Genomic DNA, 23,047 nt, shown 5'->3' on the forward strand with positions numbered 1-23,047 from the left:
ATCAAATCTTTTGCCAATGACAAAAGTATGATGAAACAAAGGGTAGATATCGTTTTGATTACAACTGGGGTTGTCAAATATAATAATTCAACCTGTATTACTTTCATCTTTCACAAGGCTTTGTTATTAATTGCTAAGGTGAACACTACGCTGTAAGGTTAATTGGCTACCTTCGTAATACGCGTCTGCGTCTTTGAAAACCAAAGATAATTGAGAGTAGCTCCTGAGATTCATTAAAACCAATTTATCTAGAAAGGAAATTCAGGGAAATAACAAAGGACCTTCAGTAATGATCTTTTGATGTTGTTTGATCGTGTGATCAAATCCATCCTCTTTGACATACCACTCGACAAAATAAGATAATGTTGCTATGCAATGTACTGATACTGAGTGATAATTACGACATGAAAATTTTTCTTCTGATATATTTGTAGGAAGCAATATTTTTAGACACAAGTCGGTGAACAGATCACAGAATAAGGACTATAATAACAATATTGATTGAGAATATATGAGTGATTTGATTAAAGAAATTGAAGATGTCGTTCGTTGAATGAAGTTCAAGGTTTTTGATGAATCAATGTATGTGTGTGTGGGAGGGAAGGATCGTGTTTACTACATCCTACAATGTATGACTATATCGTGTTCCAATATCGAGACATCTGGGAAACACAGTGCGTCATAGGATATAATAAATATATAATCCACAAGCGCATATTTTTTTTGTAATTCCTTCAAACGTCAATCCCGTTATCCTCGTCATCATTTAATTTCAGATTGTAAGAATTTATCTGGAAAAAAGTATTAGCAACCGCCTACATAACAGATGGCGATATTTGAATTCACATTCCAGGTATAACATAAATGTATCGTAAACTTAAAATACATTTTACGATACATTGATCCTGAACAAAGCGTGTGACTAATACCTACTTCTTCTAATGACATTGTATTTCATCTACTCCTATAGTTGAGTACAGTTATAGTTATAAATAGATCTATAGATAGTAAAAACTGCTTAACCATGTATGAAACTACCACATCATAATAAGATAATCATACTTTACTTCTATTTAAAATAATTGTGTTACATATTTTACATTGCTGTATGGCTCTGAAACCACTTTAGACTTAATTACGCCTCAAGCAACGAAACTAAGGTAGATTTCTTCATTTAAAGTTTCTATTGTATGAAAAACGGAAAAGAGAGAACTAAACGTTTCGTAACTGAACTATTAGTATTAAATTCTTATATATAATTACTTCATTAATTTTTCTCGATAATTGCTAAGAACCATTCCATATTACAACCATAAATAGGGGCATATGAAAATATAAATCTGACTCAATTAAAAACTAACTCTTAAATAAATATATATACATAAGACTACTCTTTAAGCCACTTGTCTTGTGTTTGTTGACTAAAACAAAATGTTTGTTTCAGGTGGGAACCATGATTATTTGATAAGCGCTCGTAGTGTACAGTGTAGTGTAGTGCAAGTGATGTGTATGTGAAGTTAGCAACCATGTCTTCTAGAACGGGCCAACGTGGCCCATCGTTGTCTACGAGCCAACGCAAGCATAGGTCCAGGTCAGCACCGCGATACGACCTCGAGAAGAAACCAAAGAAGAAGGAATCCTCGGGCACTAGCAGTCTGGTCTCTATCCCCAATAGCATTAAATTGACTATGCTTAATAGCGGCCTCATTTCCTTCGGTGAGTAGATTTTCGTTAGCTTCAATTAGTAGTATTCGACATCACACGATCACCTGACATATAACTTTACGTAGGTACTCTCTATATGAATATTTAAAATATTTCTGAAATTTTACAAATTGCTGTTTTATTTAACGGTCGTTATTCACTGAAGAGCAACTTAGCTGTTAACCCGAAAAATATTTTAAATTCAATGTTTCTGCTAAAATTTGCATGTTTAACCGGAAGAATCAACGCAGAACTTCGTTTATTTCCAACTGAACTCAAGTTTACTTCAATTAAGCTACCCATTTGCGACATTTTAAACTTGTAGTGAAGTAGAACTATTCATGGCCATTTCAACCACTGTCCTGGTAGTTTGAATACTACTTGTACTGTAAGACACGGCAATGACATTGTTCTAAAACAGTTCGGAATTTAATGTGCTGAACGTTGAAACATTTGCAATGTCAACGGCCGAGCTCGAGCAACAAACAGATGAATCACAAAAATACCAGGAAACAACCTATTTCTAATCAACCTACTCCCTTAAATTGTAAATTATTACTACTTACAAGAATGATAATCATTTGGCTTGTATGTGAGTTGAGAAAACGCCCGTCTTTGAATATTCTGAAATAGATTTTTTCTTTTTGGCAATGGTAACCATTTAGCATTCGTAGTTTATACTTTGAAATAATAAAATAACAATACGAGTATACTACTATAACAAGAGAATGTGGCTTTTAGTTAATTATTAATAACATTACTACAGTCATGACTTCCATGGACAATCTTCATTCATAGAGAAAAGCTAATCATTAAATTCTTGTTGCATCTGTGGACCAAGACAAAATAATAAAATCAATGACGATATACACATACAGTCAATCGAACTATATCCTAGCAAAATTCCATCTTATCAATACGTAGCGTTAAAAATAGATCGCAATTTTTTTACGATCGCGATGCATCACTGTTCACTGTTCAATCTTCTTTTATTTGCATTTAGAATACATAGCTTCATAATATACGAAAAGAATATAAGTGAATAGTGTATTTTATTGATAAACGATCAGATCAAAAGTTGACTTGCTTATTTTTTGTTCAATGAAATCCTTGTCGAGCTCAGTTTATTTATTTAGGAAACATAATGTAAGTAAATTTTAAAGAACTATTTACAAGTGTCTTTAGGTGGGTGCCAGATAAATTGCTAGATAAAGCCGTAAAGACTTTCATCAAATATTAAGAAAGGGGTACAAAGCGAAGTTGAAAAAGGCGGACTTTTGAAGACATTTCACAAAGTTTAGCTTTGCTTCAGACAGTTCACTAACTTGAATTTAATTTTAATCACAATTAAGCACTTGTAATTTTATTCTCAAAACTAAAGTTTATTTCTGTATATAAAGAGTGACTTCTTTATTACTAAATAATTATTCAGTTGTGTTCAATATGAACCTTTACAAAATAATCTTTAGTCTAATTCACTAAATCTAGAAATAAATAATTTGCTGAAAATATTAAATTATTTTATAGTAAAGTCTGTTTCGTTATTAAACATAACTAATGATATATATTTTAACACGATAATTTACTCGCTTAGAAGTAGAATTTCTATTTCCATTCATTATTTATGTAATAAAACGGACGTCAGTTTATGTCCGGCACGACACGAAATGTGCGCACAAATACGTTCAAAACATTCCATCGTTCTCGAATCAATCAAACTTTATCGACTGTATGGAATGTTACATTAAGATTACCAGTCTTTATTGTAAGAATAGTATTTCCGTATTTGTGGCCCAACCATCTTGCCCATTAGGAAATATGATAAGTAAGTAATAAGAAATAATTATAAACACCTTTACAATTTAAAACTCATAATAAAAAGGCTCAATTATGATTTCAGAAGATGTTCAACAGCATCTAAAGCGGTTTGTGATTTCTGGTTTTGTTTTATCGTGTCGATGTCACAAGCCTCTGACATTGGCTCTCGTCCAAACCTTGTTAGTTCAGTTGAGGTTCGCACTTAGCTCATTTCGATAAACCTACTATTTCAGTACAATTGTTTTTATGGATACTATTCATTCTTTGATAGAGGCTTATGAAATTAATACATTGTTCGCGAGTGAAAGAAATTTTGTTAACAAATTTACAAATAATAATTATTAAAATATTTGGTCCTGCTATCATTTGTGCTGTACCTCTAATATTATATTTCACTAGCCGATCCGGCAGACGTGGTTTTGCCACGTATATGATTTCCAGGAAACATTTTTTTAGTTGTATAAAAATAACCTATCTACTATAGTAAAAATAGAGGTCGATCGACAATTAAGGATTGTATGTATTTTTGTATGCTGTAACATAAAAAAATAAAACCAAAAAAGTTGTCTAAAAAATAAAAAAATGTTTTTGGGGTGGACACCCCTCATCACTTAGGGGTTTGAAAGATAGATAGTAGCCGATTCTCAGACTTACTGAATAGGCATAAAAATTTCATAAGCATCGGTCGAGCCGTTTCGGAGGAGTGTGGCAACAAACATGACACGAGAATTTTATATGTACAGAGAAGATATCCATTCACGCTAGCAATATCACGATTATCCTTTGCAACATGCAAAGGTGTATTGTAATGTATTCGAGTTTGATTTCGGTAAATCCTCGTTTGAGTATATTGAAATGTACCTGTAATTTACAAAGACCAATCCATATTGGCTCTCTTCCAGACACGATTAACGTACCTATTGTTTGTTTTGTGGCTACTCTACGAGAGTACGTAGCATTTATAGAGGTAAACTAGCAAATATCGCGTAAACAGAGGAATCTGGCTTATATACATAATAGCAATCTTCAATCCCCGTATATTTTCACGTACGTAATCGTCTAAGGTCTCAATTGTCTAGCTCAAATTCTAACATACAGACTATACTAAAATATATAATGCACATATTTTATTAGAATATTTAACTGAAAATTCTTAAACCTATCATTATCTGGAAAAATATTAGACGACTATTTTATAAATGACGGCTAAAAAATGTTACAAAACAGACAATATAGACTTATAGACAGTCAGAGAAATTAAAAGGCAATTAGTTCAATATTCAAGCCAAGACATAATTTCACTGAAAAGTATTCAATTACTTTTCTCGCTTTGGATCGTTTCTCATTCACTGACATTAAGGGCTTATTTCACACAAAAAGTTAACAATTGTAAGCCGGGTAGCTTTCATAATTGTCATCGTACGTACATGACGGAAATCGGATTTCCGCACTACATCCGTAAAATGTGCTTGCGTATTTCAATTCCAAGAATTATTTTAACTTACGTTGAATGGTTTTATGACATTGTATATTCACATTTAAGCTTAAGCAGCGGATTTTTTTTAGAAATAGATCACTTGTCGTAATTATAATATTATTAATACGTGCGTACTTTTATATACAAGGTAAGGTTTAAAGCGAGGTGGCATATCATTTAATTATATTTAGTCGTCTTCCAAAACCTATATTGACATTCGCGCCCGCAGTCCCTTGTGTAATCAGAATCGGAACAAGAAACCTTTCATTCCCCGAGGCCTTAGTTCTATAGAAGTTTTAAAACTCCGCAAAAGTAAAATGAAACTTGGGATTGCGCAAAAACTTAATCGTTTGATATTACTTTGCGAAACTTTTTTGTTATTGCTTTTTAAATAATATAAACCGAATTCGATAGTTTACAAATAAAGGGTTCACAACAATAGACTACAAATTAACTTAGATTTCTGCACAACCGGCACAATCAAACTTACAACGGAACGTAAAGTTAAGCTGTTTTATTTAATATGAGTTTATTAACTTTATCATAGGGAAGACCTTTTGATCCCTCACTTTATATTTAACAAATACAATATGAACTACGCACTAATTTAGTCATTGAATTCCTTAATTTTGAAACTTCTTACAAACAACACATATTAACAAAACGTTCAAATTAACCACAAAATAAGGGTAATGTTGTTAGTAATGAGTCGACTTCAAATGCTTTGCACTTTGCACAATTTATTTTTGAAACTAATTGCGAAAGTATCTCAGAGTTCCAGCAATATTTAAAGCGTAAATAAGTAATACCGTCCAATAATTACTAGCCGTGATAATTATCCTCAAATCCGTCACCTCGATTTAATGTGACAATAGTACCTACTGTTAGGTTGCAGTCGCGGATAGAATTTAAACATAAATCATGCTCATTGTTAAAATAATAATTCTAAAATAATTCAAACATAGACAATACTTTGAGATCATAATGTTGCGCAAAATGCTGGATATAAGATAAATTATTAAAATCTTAGATTATCTAACCCTTGGGGTTTGTAACGGAGAGGAATGTTTTGCAACAGTTAATTTATTACGTATTAATATTAAAGCTATTAATAGTAGGCTTTAGGCAGTACGAGACGTTTTACAAATTTGCTGCGGGCTCTTTAATTAAAGCGGCTATTTGCAAGGGCCTTTGTTCGTTAATTGTTATTTTTACTCATCGTCTGTCTTGGAACGACTTGGAACTTCGAATTAACATCTTTTGATGAAGAAGATCGGTGCTCTGTTTTATACAAGGTGCACTGAGGTCCACCTTTATATGGACTAACACACAAGGAAAACTAATAAATTACATAAAGCAAAATAAAACTTTATGCAAACACTGTGGCATTTTTTCTGTATATTTTGTGTTGCGTGCTACCATTATTTGTAGATGTATTTCATTAATTATAAATCTGATTTGAAACAAATAAACATAAATATGTCATTTTAATATAATTATCAAATGTTTATAACATTCAAATATACAGTATTTACAATTTTCTTAGTCTACATAGTAAAAATAATTTAAAAATTTATTTTTCGAGGCAGTGTACCTTTAACGCTGGCAGCATTTTCTGGCGCTGTATTTAACATAATTTTAAATTACAATGACAATCTGTTAAACTAGGTCCCCGAACTTTATTTCCGCTATTCATATAGAACTAAATACGTAAATTATGTTGAGGAAAATTGTACTAAACGGTTCTCAGTTTGAGTATTGGAATCTCCTAGTGTTGCACTCACTGAAAGATAAAAAATATCCCCGTTTTTCTATTAATTTTTTAGCCTACCTTACAAAATAATGATACGAATAATAAAATTTCAATCATAATTATTAAGTATGTATTTGGCTCAACATACATACATACTTTACATTTCAAGTACTCCAGCGTATGTTTCGTTTCAGTTAAAAGCGGCAAAATCAAAGGAAACATGGTCAAAGGGGAGTATTCAGGTCACTTTTAACATAAAATGTTGGACGATGTCCGCGATAAGGTTTGAAATGTTTCTGAAATTGTTTACGCAATTGTGAGGCAGCTTGAAATATCTGAACTATCTGACATCGTCAGCTTTTATGAAAAGTTCCATGAAAAGCATACAAAGCTGTTTAATAGAGACGCAGATTGAACGCAGCTGATTAAAGTAAGGTAATCTTAGATATCACTCCTGTCACTTTTGTTTCGACTTATTTGTTTAAAAACAATACATAGTAGGCACCAAATATTAAAAGATGTAAAAGACAGTCCGATCTAATTCATCACACATCGTCACACGTCCAATATGAGTCGGAAAGTTGCACAATTGATTACGCAATTATTTTTTTAGAACAATATACTTAGGAGCGTACAGCTGCTCGTTAACGCTTAAATTAATAAGGAGCGTCGTATTCCTAGACCTGTTGCTACGCAACGCAGCTTCCACAGCGCTTGCGTGAACTGAAGAAAATACGTCAATTCTTGGTAAGCTTTATCTCTGGGTAAGGGTAACTGACTTTCATTTAACATAGTTATGAATAGAAAAGACGTAGACAAACTGAAGGAAACAAAAGAGAGAATGCATCGGAAAATCCCACGACCAAAAGTCAAATATAGAAAGAAGAGTGTAATACATCATAATGGGGATTATACTTTATTATTGTATTGTAGTGAATTAAGCATATCAAGAACACTTTAAGCTCAAGGTTTGTTACTGTAGCACGAATAAAATTATATTTACATAACTATATAAAATTAGAACAAGTGACACGAGACTGCAATTCCTTAAGAGCTGATTCACTTCTAATCGTTTATTTAGATTTGTTTAATCCCAGTGGTCGTTGAGGCAGGTCATTCATACAGCGATATTTCTGTATCACGCCTACGTCTACACATTCTTGTAAAAAATATGAAACAGGCGATGTTTATACGTAAAAAGAATTTATGGAGTGAATGCATCCGCCTGTGGATCCGGCTCGATCCCAAAATAAACGTTAAACTGTTGATATAGTTCTGTTTTATATTATAGCTAAGTACATTCTAAACGATAACCTATAGTTCATAGCAATTAAACACAAACTTTGTTAGCGTAACGAAACGTGTGACTGTGTTCATTGTCTCGTAATTTGTAGGAAATTCTTTTTGAATAAAAAAAACTTCTTAACGCCTAATCAAATTTTTACTACATATCCATTTTATACATTTTTTAACTTCTTATTTGATTGATTTTAATAAAGAATTAAACATAAAGATAACCTCCGCTTATACGTTTTAGTTTAGTTAGTAGGGCATCCTTGAAATTTGATCATAATATCGGCGCGTCACCATGGCGCCTCACAGCCCCTTAGTAATAAAGCTATGCATATTACTGTATTCACTTGATATTTTTTTACTTTATTATTCTTAAAGCTCGTCTGACCGTAACTACGTTTTTGTATATTACTCGGTATGACTTAATGACCGCTAGCCCAGAGGGCGACTGCATCTACTCGGCATATATGGAACTTTTTTTTTAGCCCCATAACCACCTTAGTTATATTGTGGTTTATCTTATAATATTTAGTTTTTAAAACTCATCCTTTTAAAACAAACCAAAAAACGTTGGTGCTTAAACTAAATTACTATTGCCAACCCTAAAATCTCTTACTTGTAGATTTTGGCAAAAGCAAATATATTCGTTCACAGAATGTTTCAAATGGCCTCGATTACTCTCAAAGTTTATAGAGACTAACTTATGAGTGATTATCTTCGATAGCGAGAAGATCATTTGTGAAGTTTTCAGAGGCGCCATTTTAAAACCAACAAATCTTAACCGAGAATCAATAGCCCTCGTTCACTAATGACAGTTGACACATCATTCTTACGAGGGGTTTGAGTGGCCGAGTGAAGCGCACTGAAGTGGCTGCTATACAAACTGCAGAATAGACTGCAATTCACGGAAAGAGGTTAAGTTTTCAAGTTATGATGAATGTAACTCGTAGCTACCAATTTAAGTAACTCTTATAATAAGTAAGTATGTTGTGCCTGATACAACGACTTCGTAGTTAAGTTCGGCGAGCATTTAGTTTCAAATTTATCACTTAAACATATATGTTAGTGTTTGTAAAACGCAGGATACTCAACTTGATAACGAAATTTTTCATATAAGTAATAAGATAATGTAACAGTTTAAAATCTTTGACATTTAATTATTTATTTAAAGGGAAGGATCCAAAGAGTGTATGTCACTGGAGTTACTTCTCCGGTTTGACAGGTGTCAATCGGCGTCCCCAAGGCTCGATTCTTGCGCCTCCCATTCTTTGTCAACGGAGTTCAAGAGATGGTATTGTTTGCTGATGACACTTCACTTCTATTTAAAGAGAATAGGAACAAAGTATTATTGGACGATGTAAACAGTTATATCTCACGTATAATTAACTGGTTTAATGTAAATAACTCACTGCTTAAAGTGAATAAAAAAAATATTACCTAATAACTCGACGTTCGAGTGCTTTACGGAAATCGTAATCAATGAGAGCCTAAAATGTGTGGCTAGTTGTGTGTGTGGCATAGTAGAATACATATTAATAGAAGTTAAAACCTGAATTGTACCGAGCATCACACCTCGTTGCTATTATTCTGATTATTATGAAATTCGCAAAGCACACGTTTTATACACGGGGTAATTTTACTTTAGATGACAATCTGATATCACTAAGTGCTCGTATATACTCATAGTAAAATTCCATTTGGACAAAGCTTTCACGAATTATCGTCTATTCAGATAAGCCGATAACAACTTTCATATCAGGCGTTTTCGATCAATAATAATCATTTCAATATCCTACGAAAATATGTTACAACGTCTAAAGCTGGCACAAATTATTACTTTTTCTATATACAAAAAAGCCTTATTGTGAATGTCGAATGTTTTTACATTGTGGTCTCTAGACAGAACATGGCATTTTTAGTCTAATTATATCCAAGTTGCTACTCAGCATTATATATTTTTAAAGTTCAATTAAATCATACGAACGTTATATAGTCAAAACCTATATTTTCATTCATCTCCTCATTGGACGTGAATAGTCTCTCAATCCTAATCGATGTAGTTCCGAGCGGTTACCGCTATTAACATTTGAGTGCTTTCTTATTAAGCTCAGTGTTAACATGGGTAACCTTATTACTGCGCCGGCTTTTGTGTTATACGTGCCTATATAGCCTGCTATAATACACAATACATTTAAATACACGCATAACTTAAACTATAATTGTAAAGGATTTCTCTAACGCAATTAATACTTGCAACGGTGCAAAAAACAAAATTGATCCAAATTCTAAAAGTTGACGTATCATGAAAGACTAATTGCCCATACAGAATCATGATAAATAACAAAAAAATTACATGTACTTTAGAATAAATAAAAAAAAGTGTCAGAGTTTGTGAAGAACTAAATAGCTTATGATATTTTTTCTTTTTTAATTCAATCTCGCTTTTAGTTAGTTACTTTAATAAAATTCCATTACCAAATAGGATTTTCATTGGGTAATAATCTGGAGTATCTAGTTACGCTAAAACTTTATTCAACTTTGTAGCAACACTACAATTAGTGTAATTATTTCCCAGCTTAACATAAACGTACAACTCAACCACGCTCAGAAATCATATCATAACACATTCATTAAAATACTATATGTATGTGCTATAAAGTATCATCGAGCTATATGTGTCTTTGTATATATTATTATTAATGGTTCATTTATCCTTTGTTTCATGTATCCTTCGTGGAATAGGTAAGTACCGTTAACCAAAAATATGAACAAAATAAATGTAGCGGATAATCTCAGGCATTGAAAGTTTTGTTTTGTTTTTATTGTGGAGCATCTTTTATCATCTTTTTCCTGAGCAGTTTTAGGCACACAATAGGAATACCTAGTGCTCGAAGTGTTTATTCGCTCTAATCAAAGCTGATATACCGCAATATTAAGGGATTAAAAAGTGAAACAAAGACCAAACAATGAACGTTTCGGTTGATTTCTCTTGGTCGAATGGAAGGTCGGATCGTGTCGAGTGTCGGTCAATAGAGATAATTGGGATAGAATCGCTGTTGACCAATCACAAAATGTGATACCGTCATCTTTTATTCAAAATTTTGAACCTTCAAGATTATATTATGAACTATAACACCGATTTAAGAATTCTTGTATTTCTAGGTATATATTTTATTTCACTTAAGCCACGTCGTACGGTCGTAGTGTTTGTTAGCTGCTTCGGTACTAACTCCCGACTTTTTAAACTTCGATATTAAAATTAAATTCCATTATACCACAAGTGATCTCGTCACACGCCCGCTACGTTACAACATATGTTGTCTCAAAATAAGCTGAAAGTCAAAGACTTAATTGACAATTTTGTGATTTCAGACCGAGTGACCTTTAAGCCTGAGAGTAAGTTCATGGTTTGAAACTTATGTGTTTAGAAATCGGCGCTTTAATACGTACGCTAGACAACTAATGCTTCGTAGTTTAGAATAATATTACTCGTATTGGAATATATTATTTTAGTCTTAAATTATATGTGACTGTGTTTTTGAAAACTGAGCAATAAATACATATTAATCGGAATCAGTAATGAATCCTCGTAACTAAGTGTAAACGCAATACACACGACTTAAATGTTTGGGCTCCAAATGAGAAGACTACAGTTAGTCTAGGCTTTATATGTTTATTTTGACAATTGATTACACTGCGATGGAATAATAACAGATATGCATATCCGTTGCTGAGCAGGCAACTCCTGTTTCGACCCAATTTTTTTTTAAATAATATTGAAACAACACAAATTAATGAAAACGTGTCTAGAGTTGTTTAGAGTCTTAAAAAAGATCTAGAATAATTAAACTAAACAACAAAAACAAGTTGTACCGACAGATTTATTATTTTAGTCAATCGGAAGTTAAAATGTAAATATCTTTAATCGCTTATTCGAAACGAGTCAAACTTAGTAAATACATTTCGAGCGAATATTTTATTCGTCCAACGTTCCCGTCTCAATATTCCTATTGTCCATAATAATGAACTCCGACCACGAATACAATAATGAAGTGCTTTGACAAAGAATACTTGACTCGAAGCTGTCGAATATCGATTACTTGTTATAGCCATGATACTTCCAATAGTAATTTTCAATTTCCTTTAATAAAAGCGTTTTAGCTTTTCAGGTATAATTCTCCTATCGCTCCTCCAAACCAAAAAATATTCAATGGAATTCCCCACTATTTCAATATAAACATAAGAGTAAAAAATCAAACTAATATGGGCATAATATATATTATAAACAATTGCAATTTATATAGTTGTAATAGCGTAGGTCGCAATTCGATAGGGTTTATTAGTCGTGTAGAATTTTATTTGCAAACATCCCGTAATTTATATGCAAACATAATGTAAGCCGATACGGACAGCGTGACGACAGCTCAGCCATTGAAAGCTTTAAATGGGATTTCATTACAAAAAGTTTTACAAATGAACCGCGTGGTGCTTTATTGCTTTTCATATATTTTGTCAACATTTCTGCTTTGCGACGTCGCTTGGTCGATGAAAAGATTTGCAGGTGACAAAAGTCGCTTCAAGCCGCTCCTTGTTTTGTAAATACTTGAAAGCGTTTACAAAGCGCTTACTGTTTCAAAAGATGATTGTGTTTAAATTATTATAATAAGACACTTCAATTCTGTCTCGTCGACTATACGTCGTTAATAGCTTCAACTTGACTCCTCCTTTCAACGCTATACGGACATCGACATGAATCTTTAATAATTTATTAAATACATCTAAGTATTTAAACATGATTATGAAATTAAATATTAATAACCGTATTTCTAAACAGATTGTAACACCTTCTAATAGACACAGTAGTGAATATAAGCCACAAAAGACAATTTGTAAGTGAAAAATATCCACGGGCAGCTCATTTATTTCGCTAGAGTTGGAAACAATTTTCAAAACAACGCCGAAGTAGGGAAGTTTAACAATATTTCTCGAGTTTCTGTCTTCGCTCCTTATCTTCACGTACTTACAAAGTTGTTATTTTGTACCTACCCTCTAAATTAATCCCTTTTGAGATAAAAGGTATACCACAGTAATATTTCACAGGTGAGTTGATTTTGAAATCATTGAAGCAACTATCTGATGTTTAATTTATTACAGTGTCTGCTTAAACCAAATTTTAGTCATGTATATCCCAAGTGCCATATTGTAACGGTTCAAAAAGTCTTTTACTAAAACGAATAAAGAGGTGTTATAAAATTCGCTGAATTTCAACGAATCAAAATTCTGAATTAATTACAACGTTCAATTCGCTGGACGTTTTTGACAGAAGTATGCTAATTTAGCAAAGTAAATCTCAATTTATCTTTTTTCCGTGTTACTAACACATAGCCGTCGTACTTATCCCTGTCTATAGTGCATAGTTATATCATGACAAGTGTAAGACGAATAGATTCCCAGTTCAGAAACCTAGACATGCCGTGATCGTGAAAGAACACAACGTTTCATTACAAATTTACATTAACGCCCAGGTAATGTATCGAAAAATCTAGTCGATAACATTCGACGTGTCAAAGAATACAAGATCACCAGTCAAATACGTACAGATAAATCGCAGTAAATACAATATGTAAACAAAAAACAAAAAAATCGAAACTAACAGATGTATACAGATTGACATCGTATCTTCAGGTTGTCGTAAAGATACTCAATCAGTTGACACGATCGTCTCCGTCACTATTGAGTATGTTCTACTTGTGTGATAGTTACGAACTAGGGCAATAGACATAAAGCTGTTAATACCGATAAACGTCTCTTTACTGACCGTTGCACTTGAAATAACTCTGTTTGTTAGACGTGGCAACAACACATTATGCACACGCATTTCTGCGTGCATTTCACTAATAACTGCGATGAGTATCAAAGGACAATATGGGTTAGTAACAACATTAATATGAGCAATACCACTGCTAAGACGTTGTAGGATATAATAGTGCACTTCTAGACGCTTTTTATTCGAGAATATTTAGTAAAAACTCCGTCAATAATGCAAACAAAGAACAGGAGAATAACAGGAAACAAGATCTCCATAAATATGTTTGAATTTGCTCCATATCCGTTCCTCGCTTATTAAATAGGTTTCTGATGCACTGTGATGTAATTTTATAACAAACGTGCTGAATAATGAAATATGCTCTCCTTGCAAATGTCAAACTCTCAATTCTCTGAGTTCACTACGACAAAGGTACAACCTTGTCGGTTTTTTAATTAAATGTCGGCAGTTACCGCCCAAGCTTTAAGTGCTTGAGCTTTACACCTCACATACCGCCTGGTCATTTCCTTAGACAAGCCGGTAATCAGCATTCGACGCCTGACAAAATAAGTCTATGTCTTTAAGTCCAGCGCAATTTGCGCGCATACAAAATAATACTATCACTTTCGTAAAAAAAGTTCGAATTTTATATTTACAAAAACGAAGAACTTGGCTACTTAGATAGCGAGATAAGATTTAACGTATATTCAATACCTGAATATACGCGTTACGAAAATGTCATCACGATGACGGGCCCTGATTGGCCTCGAATGGCGTGGCATCATTTGGGGTGGCGATAGATAGACGTTTTATATGACGAAGGCGAAGTATGCTTAAAATATTCCGGAATTTAGGGCGAAAACATTTTCTCTTAAAATATTACTTGGAGGATCGATTTTGTTTACTTTATGTTCCACAGATGAGATTCTGATTGTTTCACTACAATATTGGTAGGTTAATGTATAGATCATTCGGTGATTAGCTGACTTAGTTCAACTAACTGCTTTTTTAACTACAATACACTTTAGCAATATTTTCAGCATCTGTATTATTTCATAAACAAATCTGTTGACAGCTGATGAAAATGGCTCCGTGTCCGAGACGATACCGGACAAACCAGTGGAGCTGAAGAATTTTCCAAAGCTGTGTGAACAACGGCGCAAGTTCCAAGTCCTCTACAAGCTTGAGTTTCAGGTGGGTGGTTTTTGCTTAATGTGTCAATCTCATCTTATTTCTTATTATTCAACGAATTGCGAGAGAAGACTAACTTCAACGAACATTTAGCTTCGATTCTACAATGACTAGTTTATTGCAGCTAGATACGCTTTGGCTCCACACCAAGAGAATAATCTTTATAATGGCAGCCATCATTAGGACATCTACAGTATGATGTTTGTACAGTATTTCACAGGTATCTAAAATGAAAATACCGTACAAATACAAAACAGGTAATAAAAACTGCAACTGTGTTACATTAGCAAATAAATAGACTTTAAAGATGAGACTTTAGAGTGCATTTATAATATTGATATCTTTAATACGATTTAGGTCAAATTATAACACAATTATGCCTCAATAGAAGTCAATCTCTATTTTAGATCTACCAGCTATATTAAAAGTTATCTTTGGAGATTTTTTCACAGTGTAGATAAATGTATATTTAATTCACTTAATAATCTCTTAAGTCTAATTTCTGAACGTCTAACTATAGGTAAATTCACTGTGGTAGTACTTAGCAGCGACGTATGCCGTAAGTAACTGTCCAGAGACTTAACGACTTGCGAAAGAAGGCATTTTGCATAAAAACTGCACACGTAAAAGGAAGCTTTCAAAGAAAAAGTGCTACGCATAATGTTTTATAAAATTTAAATCACATCCGGATCTTCACATCATTAACGCGTAACAAATGAATTCGCTTTCTATCTATGATACGAAGTAAAGCTGTTTCTATTGTGAAAGTATTATACGGCAGTTAAAGGTAAAGTCGATCTCTTTATGTTTGATGAATGATAAAACGGGTCACCGAGGTGTCTATCAATATTCTAACCACGTCAAAGCCGTTACTTTGTGGAGTTTTCAAAGGTCAGGCACTTGTAAAATTAAACTTATTCATACCATTTGGAGCCGCTCGTGCAACGGAAAACGAAACAAAAACATTTGAATCCTCCATGCTTCGTGAAACGTATTTCGCGACGTTTGCCAAAACATGATATTGCAGTTTTATTTAACTGCATATATCGTCAGCTAAGCCAAGCAAAGTAGATAAATAATAAAATTACAACATTTGGTAAGGACTTTTATTTCTATAGACACTAATTTGCACAGGATTCGACGAGTAAATATTGACTATTGAAAATAGTAGGATATGACATAATGTACATCCAAAAGCAGATTTGATTTCAGGACATTCCAAAGGCGAGAAGAGGAAAGTGCACCATTTGCACGTGTACAATTTATTATTTATTTAATTACATTTACTCTTCTACTAACGACGCAGTGCTATGGTTTCTGAGTGAATATTAGCTAAATTCGCTAGTGTCTCGACTAATTTACGCGGTAACCACTCGTAGAACTCCATTTACACAAACACTATATTATTTGATGTATTACCGTACTAATATTATTATAGTCTAAAGCCCAACAAATACTTATCGAGAATTTTGTTGTTCTGTTTATGTTGATATCAGATAGCCGTTCATCCTAACCGCCGGTGCAAAAATAATGGCAAGAAGTACCAGCAAAGATGATCATGAAAATCCGTTACGGGCGGCAGCGTACTAGAGAAATTACCGGATAATTAAGACGGTACAATTACGGGAACTAAGGAGAACCAATTAGATCGTCTCACGATGTCTCGAGGTCGGTGGAATGTCACACCTGTGCGATGAATAACGGAGCTATTGTTACAGAAATGCTTATATATATATATATATATATATATATATAATAATATAATGAGAACAGACCCCAGTATTTCTGACCCTGGAGTGGAGAATCGAGCCACAACTAAACCACAATGATGTTTATTGTTGAACGGAAAAGCTGTTTGAGCTTGACAATAGTCGTTCGTTGCATTTAATTAAATTATTCTCTGCATCTCTCCGGGTGCAATATTCTACAGGACAAACTGTTTACAAATTCATAATTTTTTACCAGGCAACGAAACCGAAGTTTGTAATTGTGACCTTGAATAATGCTTCTCATTATATTTATATAGCAAGGTCATACATATTAATTGCATTTAGCCTATTTTAATGTAGTCTATTTCAATATTAATGTACTAATATTACCTCAAAAATCTCAAGAAATAGTATACACTAAGCCACTGATGCTATAATATTGGGTAAACGGCAAAACTAACTTTAGAATCAATATATATATATATATATATATAGCCGTGATAGAATAAGAAGAAAAGGAATGACAAAGACAATCGGCGGGAAAACACGGTAAGACAAAGTGGAAGGGGAAGTAGAATTTTCGAAGAATTTTTATAAAAACGGGACCTGCGTATTATCGAAGAGATTTCGTCGCAATTGGCATTTAATTTCGACATAAGAGTCTTCCTAATAAAGGCTTCTTCTTGTTTCGGCCGCATTCCGATTCATTCCTTGTTACACCCTCCCTCACGAGAGGAGTATTTAGGCCCGTTCGGGGCATATGCCCTCTTCGGGTGGAGTGTTGACTCGCGCCCTGCTAATACGAGGCGGTAGGGCGGAGGGTATTTAGCCCTTGACGAGAGCTGCAGTGCGCGAGAATATAAAGGGCTCTACTCGCAGCGCGCAGTCAATTTCATCGATATGTTAATGAGAGGATCGAGGAGCGACCTTCGAATCGGGTCTGGGGTCGTGTTCGGAGGTATCTAGTCCGGTGGTGAGGGTCCAAGGAGTATTCCCTACTTGGGCCTGGTGTCGCGATCGGTCGTAGCAAGCAGACTCGCGGTCAAGCGAATAAATCGCAAGTAAATGATATTATAATAAAAAGTAAATGACATATGACAATGAAAGGAAATGATACCATAATGAAAAGTAAATGACAATGGCAGCTGACATCAGAGCCATTGCTCCACCATATATCAACTATCAAATATCAACATAACACTCTACTTCAAGGAACATAATTTTAAAATGTTCAATAAGAATCGTATCAGCTCCAGTTTATTAGTGATCCTTACACAATCTGTGGCGAGAAGCTATTAGTCGAGGCTAATGGAATGGAGAGTTCGGGTTCCAAATGAAATAGTTCTAGTTTATTTAGCCTTGTAGAACTTGCTTGACAGTTCAGTGTATTATATGTATAAGGGCAGAGAGAATATTTATGTTAGAAAAATTGTATGTATAATTCCTCAAAAAAACGTACAAAAAAAATTACGTCGACGTTGTGACATCCTATAGATATATCGCGTCCTATATATTATATAACCTATAATATTGTTGTGCAATATCAGCTTTAAAATGCTAGTATATTTCTACAACTTCCATAGACTCTAGAAAGGTAAATTAATAATACAAATATCTACAGGTCACCCTATATTATTTATATCACCTTAACATCGCTTTGAGTGGTTTTGTAAAGAAGTGTTACCTACACTCAAAAAATCCTTGATATCATAAAGAAAACAACTTCATGTATTAAATTATTGTAAACTTATTGGCCCACTCAATGCATCGCATATATAAGACTTCTAACTATCCCTGTTCTAAAAAATCGGTCAATGTTTTAGCGATTTATTTATTTGAGCGAGCGTCAATCGCGTTAGCTGATTGAATAGACGCGTTAATTACTTTGATACTCACTGTTGTGTATTTATATTTACCGAACTACCACAGTAATTCGGTGCTCTGGCATAATTATGGGCCAACAACTCTAAAATGAATACTAATTATCTAACACTGGCTGAAGCTGAAACCTAAGTTTTATTTCATATACGTGTAGTAAATACGTGAGTAAAACTAATGCAACTATTGCTTCATATATATAAGGATATATATGTTATGTTGGTACATTTTAATAATGGACGAAATCCACACACAAATATTAATATTATGGTACATACAATGTCAAATTCACGAAGGCAACGTCTTCAAGTAATACCTTTCGACGAAACGTTTATTTTCAAAGGGTTTAAAGATACTTAGCGAAAAACGTTCGTTCGTCGTCGATCAATCGTTTTCAATAAAAAAAGGAGATTAACGTTTTATTATTTATTTAAATTTAAACAATACAAACTCATTACTCATTCATAATAAATCCAATTGGTTTATTCTCATTTGAAACATTCGTATGCATTTTGTTACAGACGGCGACCAAGGTGGAGACACACGCTTGCCGTCACGCAACCAAAAAGACTAATTTACACAAAAACCAGAACCAAAAAGTCATTCCTTGTAAGTTATATATAACACATATTAATAATTGTGGTAAACGTATAAAAATAATATTGTTGTATCAATAATTAATATCACTGTCGTTTCGTAAGTACATAGTAAAGGAATAGTTTTAAACTTTGAGTGTAATAAGTATTTAATGACGTTGAGAGCACAAGACAACCGCCAACAAGAATTCGTCAAGACAACGCGAAACTTGTAACTCTTGAAAACATTATGCAACAGAATTTAAGGTTTATTAAGCTTTAGAATTTGTTCTGATAAACTTTATTATCAAAATGGCTTGTATTCCTACCATGTTGCCACCATATATAATAGTATTTTTTTTACAATCGAGAAAGGTTACATATATTTCATGTTTTATACAAAAAATATGTTTTCTTTCTTTCTCTTTTTCCTTCAATGATGTTAATTTAAAAAGAAATTTCGTTTCACAGACGACTACAACCGAGTGGTGCTACCAACGGTAGATCGCGAGCCAGATTCCGACTACATTAACGCTTCCTATATAGATGTGAGTACCAAAAGTTTAATAAATGAGGTTGCAAGTCACGTAGTAGATGAAGTATGCCGGCCCAACTACATGTTCGTATAATTTTATTAAGAACTAGACGTTTGTTTGTTCCAATGGATAGGACCAACCATATTAAATCTTTTCAAAACAACTCTAAGTGTAAAAATATACAATATCAACCTTCGCCTTAATTAGATTTTGCTTTGATTACTTAGCCATTTTTTAATTTTTCTCTCCATAAAAACCCTCCTCAGAGTTCAAGGAAAAAAAATGTTGTCTTCGGCTTTTGCGCTTAGAAACATTTTTTGCGATCCAATTTTATTTATATAAATTTGAAAGGAAAGATTTAAAGTTATATTTTTTCCACATTGAATAATTCACTCGATATTATCGCTTAATGAACATTAACAGTATACATTTTACCGAAGTAGAATAATTTTTCCTTCTACAATTATATACTACCCGTATTTGCAGACTTACATTAAGTAAATAAAGTATATGTAGCATAAACAGTTATTACGGCATCCTTCCCAAGTCGAGAACAAAACGTGACACGAGTGGCAACTAGGGCAGAACTCAGATCACAATATCACGAAAACCACTTCCCAGGCGGAAGAAATCGACCCTTTGCCATTATTACGGTTGTCTTAGGTATGTAATGAGTCGTGTTCCAACTTCACTTCATCACAGATATAACATTTTGGCACAATACTTTCTCACTGACTATTGCCCTTTGATAACTTTATCAGGGTGATGATATCTCTTATGTATTTCGTGTTGCTATAGTTTACAGTACTAACTTGTATAGTTAATGATTTAGAAGTATCGTGAGACTTATTAAAGGAGTCTGTGCATCGTCAAACCGTTATTATACCTTTATATTTGTCCACAGAGTATATTAAAACCAAACGCATACATAGTGACTCAGGGGCCAACAGAAGAGACGGTGGTGTCGTTTTGGCGAATGATTTGGCAGGAACGAGCCGCCGCCATCGTTATGCTTACCAAGACTTTTGACTTCATTAAGGTAATTTGAGCCTTAACTTTGTGTTACAGACGCTAGAGGATTCCCGTTTATTATACTATACTAAATGTAATGCAGAGATGTAGCTAATTTTTGAATAAATTTTGCTAATTAATGTTGTTATAATTATAGAATATGGTTGTCTCTATTATTATTACCGCTAGGAATAAAAAGTATGTTATTTACTTCAAATCATGCTTCACTAAACTTTATAGTCTTTAACTTTAGTATATTTCATTCAAGATCACTTTACATCTAAAGGCAAAAGTAAAAACAACAGAGACCTAAAAAAAAAATAAGTCTTGAAACAGGGTTCTAATTTTGAATCAAAATGCAAACGTACTTCCGCTTTGACAGAAATAGTTTTCAATTTTATTTGGTTTTAATTATTATTTGCCTTTATACCTGGCGTGGATACTTCTCATTGCTAAATTGAATAGGAATTTAAATATAATATACATATATTCATTATATATTGTATATTACTCGTCGTATTGTATACTGCTCAAAAGCAGGAAAAAAAATTCATCTGGCTCTCTATTATCCTAATAATCCCTTACATTAATGTTTAACATCGTAATAATCGGCCATAAGCGTTAATGGGAATGAGAATTAATTCCCAAAATTGTGTAATTGTGTTAATTTTTACATTTATCGCAAGAGGGTTTTCTCTGAAATTACGTACGATTTTCTGTTTTTAATTTTATTTTGACAATGGTCCAACCAATTGGTAAATATATCATTTTTATAAAATAGTATTATCTGTTGAGCGAATTTAAGATTCCCCTCATAAGGCAAAGTTCACGTCTGGCTTCAACATCTAGGCCAATTCAGGGGTGAAACCAAACGTTCCTGAAAATTAACAGCTTATTGCTCATACTGTATACAACACAAGAACACTTATTACTGAACGTTAGAACGAATATTTAACAATATGTTCCATAGAAACCATAAGTCCCACAAAATAGAAGTAAAAAAAGATCAAGATTATTTAATTTTATAATTTCATACCAAGTGTTTGTAGGAAATTAGACCCACTGCTATTTATAATTATTACCAAAACCAAAATATATTCAATATTTTGAAAAATCTGCACATAATTAATAAATACTGACCAAACCAATTAATAATAAATAACTTCTTAAGAGATATAACATTAAACATATTACAGTCTACAGCTGAAACACCAAAATATGATAAAACCGAAATCCGATTCACAATGTAAGTAATGAATAAGAAAGAATTCAAATTAAATTGTTTGGCATATAAAACAACTATACTAAACAACATTACTGGCGGTGACGACTCTTATCAAATAAGATTGATCACTTAAAAATTTCGTTCATAAACAAGACTCTTGTCCCGTTATACACAATATTATTAAAGACACCAAGGACCTTATTGTTCTTAAAAAAAGACACTTATTGATTCCTAGATTATTTTCTCGTTTTTCTATTAAACCTTTTACCATCCCCATTCGGTGGACCTTTCTAGGTCACTGTTATTCCTAGGATGTGTAATCAATTTTCCTCTGAAATTGGCTCTAACTAACAGTTTCGGAGATATATCGTATTCCAATTTTTACAAGAACTTATTATTTATATTATATTTATAACGCTCGTTTGTTAGACCACATATTTATAATTTGGAAGAATTCTGTTAATTATTAAGTCAAGTCAAGTCAATTTAAAATCATTTATCCATATAGGTAACACAATGTACTCTTATGAACGTCAAAAAAAAAAGAAATATACATTCAATGCTTCTAATTTTACATTTACTGCCAGTTCTCAAATCAAGTCTATCTATATTGTTATATTTGTGTACTCCTAGATGTAAGCTTTAATTGTAATGCCCGTTAATAATCAAAATATTTAAAACCAGTCAGAGAAAGAAGAAAACGCCAACATTTCTAGTAGAATCGGTAACCTTCTTGTGTATACAATTTTAGTGGTAATTGTCGTGTTGTGCTAAAAGTGTAAGGCGTATAAATTATATATTTTGTATATTTGTTACATAAATAATTGTAAAAAGAACTTATGCGAGCTTGTAGTCAACACAATAATGAACATTAATTTTAGTTTTATTATAATTGTGAAGCCATAACAATTTACAATTAAAGAAAAATAGAACATACGAAAAGTCCATTAAAATGAATTGTAATCAGCATACATAATGCGGGAACGTTAATTTATAATATTGGTAATACAATTTGCCCTCAACGCGAACACCGGTTCAAATAATTAAAGTGAACGTTGCTTCGCAAATAAC

The 23,047-nt window shown here is 33.0% G+C and overlaps 1 protein-coding gene across 4 annotated transcripts in view; it reads left to right on the forward strand.

Annotated features, from left to right (window-relative positions):
* LOC123712881 (receptor-type tyrosine-protein phosphatase kappa) overlaps nt 1–23,047 on the forward strand; it is a 56,396-nt gene that overhangs the window by 26,090 nt on the left and 7,259 nt on the right. For 3 of the 4 annotated variants that reach the window (XM_045666235.1, XM_045666234.1, XM_045666237.1), the window contains exons 2-7: nt 1,445–1,716; nt 11,418–11,441; nt 14,927–15,045; nt 19,151–19,238; nt 19,676–19,752; nt 20,645–20,779. In XM_045666235.1, coding sequence (XP_045522191.1) covers nt 1,527–1,716; nt 11,418–11,441; nt 14,927–15,045; nt 19,151–19,238; nt 19,676–19,752; nt 20,645–20,779 — 633 coding nt within the window. In that variant the 5' untranslated portion in view covers nt 1,445–1,526. The remainder of the gene's footprint in view (nt 1–1,444; nt 1,717–11,417; nt 11,442–14,926; nt 15,046–19,150; nt 19,239–19,675; nt 19,753–20,644; nt 20,780–23,047) is intronic. The other variant, XM_045666236.1, reaches the window with a different exon arrangement.

This window comes from Pieris brassicae, chromosome 8, assembly GCF_905147105.1.
Source record: "Pieris brassicae chromosome 8, ilPieBrab1.1, whole genome shotgun sequence".
Taxonomy (NCBI): Eukaryota; Metazoa; Arthropoda; class Insecta; order Lepidoptera; family Pieridae; genus Pieris; species Pieris brassicae.